The 11,193-nt window shown below is 43.1% G+C and overlaps 1 protein-coding gene across 2 annotated transcripts in view; it reads right to left on the minus strand.

The window, feature by feature from the left end:
* The window catches only part of LOC134438862 (retinol dehydrogenase 11-like), a 10,365-nt gene extending 1,479 nt beyond the window's left edge, over positions 1–8,886 (minus strand). The window contains exons 1-6 of one of the 2 annotated variants that reach the window (XM_063188567.1): positions 8,852–8,886; positions 8,547–8,666; positions 4,219–4,359; positions 3,008–3,199; positions 2,483–2,644; positions 864–980 (exon numbers count right to left, since the gene is read on the minus strand). In XM_063188567.1, the coding sequence (XP_063044637.1) occupies positions 864–980; positions 2,483–2,644; positions 3,008–3,199; positions 4,219–4,359; positions 8,547–8,634 (700 nt within the window). In that variant the 5' untranslated portion in view covers positions 8,635–8,666; positions 8,852–8,886. Of the gene's footprint in view, positions 1–863; positions 981–2,482; positions 2,645–3,007; positions 3,200–4,218; positions 4,360–6,889; positions 7,042–8,546; positions 8,667–8,851 lie in introns of those variants that run through there. The other variant, XM_063188568.1, reaches the window with a different exon arrangement.
* Positions 8,887–11,193: the final 2,307 nt, after the last annotated feature.

Below are 11,193 nucleotides of genomic sequence, written 5' to 3' on the forward strand. Positions count from 1 at the left end.
CCACATCACAAAGACTTTATTTTTTAGGCCCATTGGTCCCACAGCTTAGGCCCGAGACCTACATGTTCCACAACTCAATGTTCCCACATTTCTGAGTAAACTTAATAGCAAAAAAGGTGTAAAGACTTTGTGATTAAAGAGGTCTTTGTGATGTGAGACCCATGGGCTGTGGGACCAATGGGCTGTGGGACCAATGGACCTAAAAATGAATGAAAAAGTCTTAGTGATGTGGGACCAATGGGCTGTGGGACAATTGGGCCTAATTTTGAAAAACCGTAAAAGTCTTAGCAATGTGGGACCAATGGGCTGTGGGACCAATGGGCCGTGGGAACATAGAGCTGACCCCTGTGTGGGCTACACCAAGCGCGAACTGTGCGACCTGAGCGGTGGAAGTCATTATTTCCCTATGGAGGTAAAGCTACCAGAGCAAATTCGCCAGGAGCGAAGCTTCTTGAGCGACCAGAGCGAAATTTGACGATTGAACTCAAGCGAATTTAAACTTAAATTAAATTGAACTTAATTTAAACTTTAAATTTAACTTAAATTTAACTTAAATTAAACTTAAATTAAACTTGAGCGAATTCGCTATGGCGCGGTTCTGCGAAAACCGATTGGAACGTTCATATCGATGAATGTCCCAGGCTGCTAAGACAGAGTCGTTATGTGATTAGCTGAATCAAACATGTCAATGCCGCGTCCAGAGCGAATAGAGCGAATTCATGGCGAAACTTCTTCAACCACCCCAGCTACCTGCACCTGGTACACCTGGTACACACGGGCCATAAGACAAGGAGAAATATGTGTGTGTGTGTGTGTGTGTGTGTGCGCGTGCGCGTGCGCGTGCGTGTGTGTGTGCTGCTTACCCCTCAGTCTCTTGGCTAGCTCGAGGCTAAACAGCACGTTAGCCAGTTTGCTCTGCTGGTAGCTCCTCATGGGTTCGTAGTCTTTGTCCAAATTGATGTCGTCAAAGTGGATCTTACCTGAAAACAAGCCAACCATGTAAGCAGGAGTAAACCAGGTTAAGTTAAGAGATAAATCATCTACTAGAGGAGCCCGGAGAAAATGAGGACAGATACCCCTGTATACAGCCTCAAGACTGATCTCACGTGCAGAAAAACATGCAACGCAGCCATGTCTGTTATCATACGCTGCAGTATACGGCAAGACAGGCCTCGCCCTCCTAGTTACACAACATCTCCGGCGTTGCTACTAGTCAGGTCAAGAGCAATGCAAGTACTTTCTGAGCTCTGGAGAACTCGGGAACTCCACCCACTTTGTCGGGAAGCAATCAACTTTGAGCAGCTCCAACGGCCCTGGGTAGAGGCATGTTCAAAGCAGTGGTGTGGTTTAAGCAGAGACGCTCTATTGGGACAAAGAAAATGTTTGGTTTAAACTTTGGCTCAGCCTTTTCTGGCCCCGACCAGTAGCAAACCAAGGGAGGTGGGTCAACCATGCCATTAATTGTTATGGCCTGTGTCAGACCAAGTCTCGAAGAGATTTGAAAGTCGATGATAATCAGGCTAGTATACCAGCAAACAGGCCAACCATGCATGGCTGTAATTTTCAGTGTGGATGGTGGGGACATGTCCATACCACTTTGATGGACCACTTAGATTAACCTAGCTTGTCACCACCATTCTTTTCACAAATATAATGGAGAAAGAGCATACCTTTACAATTTGCCATTGAAATGTCCCCACCACTTTCCAAGCCAAACCAACACCTTTTCTACCATGTGTGCTATTATACAAAGCAGATCTCATCTGCAAACAAGCCGTGCAAGCCAACTGTTATACTTCCCTACAAAGACAAAAGGTAGTAACTGTATTGTTGTTGAAAATGAGTTATTTTGGTTTAATGGCATATATAGTATATGCCAAAATATAATGCTAGATACCATGATTGACCTGCAACGAATGTGGATATCATACCTGTCAACTTTGAGCTACAAATAAAATAGGGAACATTCCCAGATTTTAAAACAAAAAACGATACATTTTCAATAGGCCACATCCTGAAGGTCAACGGGACGGCATTGACAGGTCGGATAGTGCATTCTATGCTGCTTTTCACACTGATAATCTAATCTAAAACTACTTGGGCTACCTAGACAACAGGACCAATGAAAAGTCATTGGACTCAGTTTGGAGCTCTGTGTAGTTGCTGCATATTTGCTTTTTGCAACCATGTCAAACCAATATAGTTCATGCAAACCAACCATGTCAAAAAACATATATAATTACAATATGCACTTCAAGATGATTTTATCTGCAACTAGAAACCAACCATAGCTATTCTAAGATTAGTTCAACCTTTCCTCAGGACAGAGTTGACATGCAAAGCCACAGATCACGCAAAGTGTGTGTGTGTGTGTGTGTGTGTGTGTGTGTGTGTGTGTGTGTGTGTGTGTGTGTGTGTGTGTGTGTGTGTGTGTGTGTGTGTGTGTGTGTGTGTGTGTGTGTGTGTGTGTGTGTGTGTGCACCTCTCTCGTGTGCGAGGCTGGAGACGTTGACCACTCTGCTGGGTGTGGACTTCTTGAGTATGGGGAGCAGTCTGTTGGTCAACAGGAAATGCCCCAGATGGTTCACACCAAACTGCATCTCAAAGCCATCCTCCGTCTGCCATTTAGGACACATCATGATACCTGCAGGAGAGCAAAGTGACTTCATTTAGGTACAGGGCACTGGTTACAGTCCCCGGAGCACACATCATGATACCTGCAGAGGAGAGCAAAGGTATTTGCAGCATTTAAGGTACAGGGTATAGGTTACAGCCCCTGGAGGACACAACATGATACCTGCAGGAGAGCAAAGAGGCTTGCAGTAATTTAGGTACAGGGTATTGGTTACTGTCCCTGGAAGACACATCATGACACCTTCAGGAGGGCATTAACATTACAATACATCACGCTGACTGATGATTTTATCCAAATACAGTTACAGTAATTTAGGTACAGGTTATTGGTTACAGTCCCTGAAGCAATATGAGGTGCTTTCCAAGAGTGCACCTGCGTTGTTGATGAGGATGTCGAGGCGCTCCTCTGTTGCCAGGACGTCGGTTGCCAGGCGCCTGACGGACTCCAGGGATGCCAGGTCCAGCTGTTTGAGCAGCACGTTCCCGTTGCCGCTCCGCTTCCGGATCTCCTCTGCTGCCCGACGCCCACGGCCCATGTCACGACACGCCAGGATCACACGCGCACCTGGACACAGGAAACAGCTAGGTTACCATGGAGACACATACAGGAAGTAGCCGGCCCATGTCACGACACGCCAGGATCACACGCGCACCTGGAAGAAAAAACAGCTAGATTACCATGGAGACAAATACATGAAAAAGCTGGTTACTATGGGGACACAAAGGAAGAGAAAACAGGTTACCTTGGCTACCATTACCATGGCAACACAAAGGAAGAGGAAGTTGCTAATTGCCATGGGGGACAGATAGGAAGAGGAGGTAGCTGGTTACCATGGGAACAGATACAGGAAGAAACGGTTACTATGGAGACACACAGGAAGTGGAAAGTTGCTGGTTGTCAAGGCAACACACATAAAGAGGAAGTAGCTGGTTGTCATGGCGACACACAGGAAGAGGAAGTAGCTGAAAGCATTTGGGAAGATTCATGCATGTCATGATTTTCTCCATGGCAACCCTAAGACATCGTCACACACAAAGTACACAAAGCAGCATACACTCTGTGTTCACAGTTACAACTTGATGAAACTACAGACCCGGCACACAAATCAACACATTCATCGTGCACATTGTCCTCAAACTATAGACAGACACAACAGACATCCTCAAATATCATGCTATTTCCCATCTTGTGCCATCAACCAATCAAACTGCACGTCTGTCCAGCCCAAGGAAGTTTCAGCAGTCTCACACAATCCAAGCATTCACACATACTCATAGGAAATATGTGACATGATGTCCTAAAACCAGATTCAATTGGTGCCTGTCAGGAGAGAGACAACAGTTGTTTACTTGAAGCGTTCAATACTTTATTGTTAAACTAGAGTGGCTCTGTATTCCTCGTAGTGAAATAATAATAATTCATAATTTGATGACTTTGACACTGTGCCGTCAACTCTAAGGTTCAACAGGAATGAACACACACACACGCACGCACCCACACACACACACATGCACGCACGCACACACACGCATACACACACGCATACATACCCACACACACACACACACACACACACTAATTACCTCTGCTGGCAAGGTCCACTGCTGTCTCCTTGCCGATTCCTGTGTTTGCTCCTGTGATGAGAACTGTCTTCCCGTCCAGACGAGCTTTGCTGCGACACACACACCCCGCCATCCACCTACGCAGAGCTATGAAGCCCACACCTGGAACACACACACACACACACACACACACACACACACACACACACACACACACACACACACACACACACACACACACACACACACACACACACACACACACACACACAGCGCATACAGCTACTTTCAGTTTGCATTAGATTTGCAACTCTTCCTTTGGGTCTTTTTCTTGTAATTTCCTTAGATTGTGTGTGTGTGTGTGTGTGTGTGTGTGTGTGTGTGTGTGTGTGTGTGTGTGTGTGTGTGTGTGTGTGTGTGTGTGTGTGTGTGTGTGTGTGTGTGTGTGTGTGTGTGTGTGTGTGTGTTATATGTTAGACCTACTGACAATAGCAGGAAACCCCTGTGGAGTAGTATGTACAAGTGCTTGTAAAATATAATACTACGTATTGTTGCTAATTTACCAATAATATATTTACAATAATATTTTTTAAATAAATGATTGTTTATTATTTATTTATTTATTTGTTATTTAAAAAAATAATACTTTGCAAACACGAATAGGTTGTAAGTGGACAGAAATACAGTCAAGTGGTCATGAATGAACTCTAGACAAATCTCTGTGCTTGTGGATCTTAAAACAGCATGTAGATTTGCATGTTGATAGTGATGAGCCATGTAGCCTCTTACTGCAGCTGGGTCCATCGACAGACCTATTCAGTCTTTACTGAAAACACTCAACTACATAATAACAACATTGCTGTGACAATGCAGAGAGTCGTTTATTTTTTTATTTTTTTTTATTTAACCTTTATTTAACCAGGAAAAATAAACCCGTTGAGATTAAGAACCTCTTTTACAAGGGTGTCCTGGCCAAGTGGCGGCTCAAGTTACAAAATTAAAATTACACAGTTGCATTAAAATAACAAATCAAGTAAAATAACATGTCAATTGAAACAGTTACAGACAATAGACTCTGTCTCAAGTGATCTCATCTTGGAATTAAAATCGTTCAATGGAATCAGATCTGTTAGTTTCAAGTCCTTTTGAAGATTGTTCCATGATGTAGGGGCTGAAAACACAAATGCCCTCTTCCCCAGTTCTGTGCGGAAGCAAGGGACAGAGAGTAACAAATGGCCTTTAGAGCGCAGACCATAAGACTCAATATTCCTCACTGTGATTAGGCTGCAGATGTAAGGTGGCAGTAGTCCGAGTATTGCCTTGTAAATAAATGTATACCAGTGAGTAAGTCTCCTGGTAGTCAGTGAAGACCATTTAACTCTGGCATAGAGTTCACAGTGATGAGTTTGGGCCCTACAGTTAGTAATGAACCTCAGGGCACCATGATACACAGAGTCAATCTTACTCAGACATTGGGATGAAGCATCCATGTACAGCAGGTCTGCATAGTCTAAAATGGATACAAACGTTGCAGAGACAAGGCGCTTCTTAACATGAAAGGAAAAACAAATTTTATTTCTAAATAAAAAACCTAACTTTAGTTTAAGTTTCCTCACAAGATTTTCAATGTGGGCTTTGAACGTCAAAGTATCATCAAGCAAAATACCCAGGTATTTATACAAATGTACCACCTCAATTTCAGTTCCCTCAAGGGTGAGTACTGAGGGGATGATTGATGGTACTTTCCTTGGCTTTGAGAACAACATCTGCTTAGTCTTATCAGCATTAAGAAGCAATTTTAACTGTAAAAATGTCTGTTGGATCACATCAAAAGCCTTCTGCAGTGATTCAATAGCATTAACGGCGGATGGCCCGAAGCAGTAAATTATTGTGTCGTAAGGAACCGATTAATCGTAAGGAACCGATTAAGACATGATAACAACCAATAAGGTTCTGCACTAAGCTTAAATGGGAATGCATTGGTTGTCATCAGTAGTGAGTGACAGCTTCAAATCTGATTAGTCATTATTACAGAGTAGTAACATGCTGAGTCATGATGAGCAGTGCGGCTGGAACACTACATGACACGGCACTACATTGCATTACACACCCCTGCATCACACAGTACAGTACATTACACTACACTACACAACACCACACCACACAACACAACTACAAACCCCTGCAACACACTACGCTACACTACACTACACACCCCTGGCTGCGCTACACTACACCACATAACACTACACAACACTACACTACACTACACTACACTACACTGCACTACACTACACTACACTACACTACACTACACTACACAGCAGTAAACTACACTACACTACACTACACTACACTACACTACACTACACTACACTACACTACACTGCACTACACTACACTACACTACACTACACTACACTACACCACACTACACCGCACTACACTACACTACACTGCACTAAACTACACTACACTGCACTACACTACACTGCACTACACCACACTACACCACACTACACTAAACCCACCTGCACAACACTACACTATATTAAACTGCACTACACAAGACTGCACTGCACTACATTACAGGACAGATAGGGCCATAAGACTACACTACATTACAGGACATTCAGCCATATCACTACGCCGTCACGTAACACTACAGGTAGAGTTAAAAGAGATGTTTTACCAACTATTGCGATCACCGTCAATCCCGTCACATGCTGCTCCGCAGTCTGCTTCAGCTGGGCAATCAAGTCTGCCATTCTGGCTGCCAACAGACAGATTAGTCTGAAGTTGACAATGAGTATCTCCCCTCTCCTCTCTCTTTACCCTCTCTGATCTCTCTCCTCTCCTCTCTCTTTACCCTCTCTGATCTGTCTCTCCTCTCCTCTCTCTTTACCCTCTCTGATCTCTCTCCTCTCCTCTCTCTTTACCCTCTCTGATCTGTCTCTCCTCTCCTCTCTCTTTACCCTCTCTGATCTCTCTCTCCTCTCCTCTCTCTTTACCGTCTCTGATCTCTCTCTCCTCTCCTCTCTCTTTACCCTCTCTGATCTGTCTCTCCTCTCCTCTCTCTTTACCCTCTTCTCACAGCAGCAGAGCAGTTCTCACTCGTGTTTCTTATATTAACCGTCTTCCGGTGCCAGTGGCAGGTGAAGAGCTACTTTATAGATGACATGGAGTGAATGAATGGAATGCGTTTTACGATCACTCATTCGCTCACCTGCGCGAACTCAGCTTGCTTGACCAATTAGAGTCCCTTGTGCCACTGTGGGCGGGGCTGTTCTTAAAGAGGCCATGCCACTCTAATTACATTGCCATGTCCACCTTTTTTTCATAATCCTTGGTGTTCTCTGACCTGGTATGCAACATTATTTTAGCTGGAAAGTTATTTGATGGTGTATTTCAAAGCATTTTATTGCGCCCAAAAACACCTCTCAGGAGAACTAAGCGGTTTGTCCATAATGTTTATGAGCTTTGCAGTGATTGGCTCAGCTGTTGCTAGAGAACCACGTGGTACTCATACTGGTCACTTGCCTCCTCGTGGCCTCCGCATGACATCACCGACAACAGAATTGTATTTCAATAGATTGACAAATCTCAATTCTAATGTCATTTTCTCTTTTGCAAACGGCATGGTGAATGAAGAATAGTCCATAAAAAGTTGTTGTGACTAGGCTGACAGCAGAGAAACTTTATTGTTTTTTCCACGGAGGGGCGTCAGCGAAACGCAAGGCCATGGGCACAGGCCGAGGACAGGAGTCTGCATATTGGACTCCACTCCAGGTGTACAGGTATATGGCCCTGAGAGGCGCCTGTCCTCATATCTGCAGAAGGGTCACCCGAGGTAACGGTGGAACAAAAGAGAACTCAAATAGTCATCACAGACCGCTCCCACAACCACACCAAAACCACTTCATTTGTTATAGCAAGACCTCGAAGCCAACACACACACCCATATCCCATCCCCTATCACACACCACAACAACTTCATTAGTTTGGACATTCATTGCAAAGTTTCAAAGTCTCCAGGCCATTAGTGCACTTATGCAAACACCATTACAATGATCAAGATGTCGGAAAAGGCTGATGAAAAAAAAAATTCTCAGGTACTGACAAGTCCAGGGTAGTGTGAGCATTACAACTGCATGTTGAAATTGGCTGAACTTATCCTTTAATGTAGCACTGATGCTACACAAAAATGGCCATGACAAACCCAACTTTTCCCCTTCATGCATGATGTCATTTGAAATAGAGGGGGTTATAATTTAACCGACTCATAAGATCATTAATGAAGGGAGACTTATGATCATTAATGAAAGAAGACTTTGATGGTTTCACGTTACCAGTGAGGATGAGAGCCGCGACTCCCGTTGGGTGATCCTGTACAAACTCTGTCAGCTGATTGCAGTACCGCTCCATGGTGTCTGGCATCACTCCTGGACAGCACAGGACGACTGACTTCACTGTAGTAGATAAAACAAATTTGACCTTATCCGGCTTATTACACAAGTGTCAAAATAAAAGCACATACTGCATTCAAAAATGTGTGTACGTAAATTAGTTAAAAAAAAAAAACACTCTGCAATAATTGCATAGGTCTACACACACAAAAAAAAAACATAACCCACAAACATTGCATCAGCATTACCTTATTTACAGACTAACAAAACTCAACAGGCAGTGTTGAAAGAGTTGGAGAGAGTGGCCTTCAGCAAGAAAGCGGCCTTCAGAGACAGCCTACTGGACTTGATTGATAACCCTTGAGGTGACTCAGCAGATCTCTGTAGTAGGCTAGGTAAGATGATTGACATGTGGGTGTGCTACCTTTCATGGTCTTCTGTGGCACTATAACCCAATTCACTGAGCAAACAAGCAGGCGTAGTAATGTCAATATTACATCATCGTTAAATAGTAACCTAGCCGTAGGAGCCAAAATGAGCCTCTTGTTGATTCTCACCATTTCCCATTTTTGGTCTTCTGTATTAGTGTGTGTGTCTGTGTGAGTGAGTGAATGACTGAGAGAGTGATCTTGGCCACAGGTTTGTCTGACCCCACCTAGAGGATGACTGGGGTACTGGAGCCCAGGTGGAGGTGGAGCCCAAGGGGAAGGCCTTAAAGGGACACTGTTTGAGATTTTTAGTTGTTTATATCCAGAATTCATGCTTCCCATTCACTAATGTTACCTTTTTCATGAACATTTAACACCACCATCAAACTCCAAGTATTCATTATGACTGGAAAAATTGCACTTTTCATACATGAAAAGGGGGATCTTCTCCATGGTCCGCCATTTTGAATTTCCAAAAATAGCCATTTTTAGCTGCAAAAATGACTGTACTTGGACCATAGTAGAAAATATTTGTTTATTACTTAGTAAACTTTCATGTAAATATCAAATTTGGCAATAGGCAGCCCAGTTTCAATGAGCAACATAGTTGCAGTACCCTTTTTGACCATTTTCTGCATAGTGTCCCTTTAAAGGGCAAAGGTCACGGCACCTGGTGTGGCTGAGAGGGCACACAGTCCTTTGAGCGTATATCTGCCCTTCTGAAAGGAGAAATGCTGTCTGGGAGAACCCCAACCAACTCGTTTAATGCAAATATTTCACTTTTGCCAATATTGAGTTTGTAGCCAATATTGAGTTTGTGGCCAAACTGTTTTAAAATGTCCAAGGTGACTGGGAGTGATATGGATGGATTGGACATATAGAGGAGCAAGTCATCATCATATAAAGATAATTTATGATCAGTGTTATGGTGAAGGATAACTTGAAATCCCGGTTCAGATCTCAACCAGATCGCGAACGGTTCAATAGCTATGGCAAACAATGAATAGTGGACAACCTTGTCTTGCTTGCTTGTACAGAAGCAACTGGGGATGAATATAGCAATTTAACCCATGAAATGAAGCCAGAGCCCAACCCAAATCTATCCATTACCTCAAACAGGAAGTCCCATTCTATCCTGTCAAAGGCCTTTTCCGCGTCGAGTCTCTGGTATGCTGGAGCTGGAAGTGTTGAGTATACTGAAAAGCCTTCTAGTGTTATGAAATGAGTGTCTACCATACATAAAGCCTGTTTGGTCTGGTGAGATAATTTCTGGCAGAATCTGTTATCTGAGATAAAAGTTGAGCAAGAATCTTGAAATCAACATTTAAGAGTGATGTGGATCTGAAGCTACTACAAAGTAGTGGGTCCTTGTCCTTTTTCAGCAGAAGATAAATAGTTGCATCATTTAAAGTTGGGGGTAGTTGACCAACAGATAAAGCCTCATTATATACATCACTTAAAATCTTGGAAAGAAGTAGGGAAAATTCCTTGAAAAATTATACAGTGAAACCATCTGGGCCCGGTGACTTACCACTTTGTAAAGCCCTGATAGCACTTGCAACCTCAGCTGGAGATGTTGGGCTAGCTAATTTGTCTACCCACTCTTCTTCTATTGTGAAACATTATTATTATTATTCTAATGTGGGGAAAACAATATTATTAAGTACATTGGGAGCATTTAACTGAAGGTGGTCAGATACATATATATCAGAATAAAATTTAGCAAATGTTTAATTTATACTTTTTGGATCAGTAAGGGTGGTACCAGATGATGATTTTATGGTTGCGATTAACCTAAAGGCAGCAGCTGTTCTGGATTGTTGGGCAAGGAGTTTGCCAGCTTCATCTCCTGACTCAAAGATTTTTTGTTGGGATTTACGCAGTTGCAGTTCTCCTTAAAAGACCTCGTTCAGAATGAAGTTGCAGTCGTTTTTTGTAGAGTGCAGGATCTGGGTTTGTGTTAAAGATCTGTCCAAATTAGGATGCTGAACAAAATTGCAATCCCTCCCTATGATTACATGATAAGTGTCAATATTGGGCATGGGTGTGAAATTACCACTAAACCTTTGACTACAATTGCTTGTATAAATGAGACGAGAATGATCTTCACAGACAATAAAGTGTAAAATCCTAGTCCTTGATCTCTTTATGAGACATGCGAT

This window comes from Engraulis encrasicolus, chromosome 22, assembly GCF_034702125.1.
Source record: "Engraulis encrasicolus isolate BLACKSEA-1 chromosome 22, IST_EnEncr_1.0, whole genome shotgun sequence".
Classification (NCBI taxonomy): domain Eukaryota; kingdom Metazoa; phylum Chordata; class Actinopteri; order Clupeiformes; family Engraulidae; genus Engraulis; species Engraulis encrasicolus.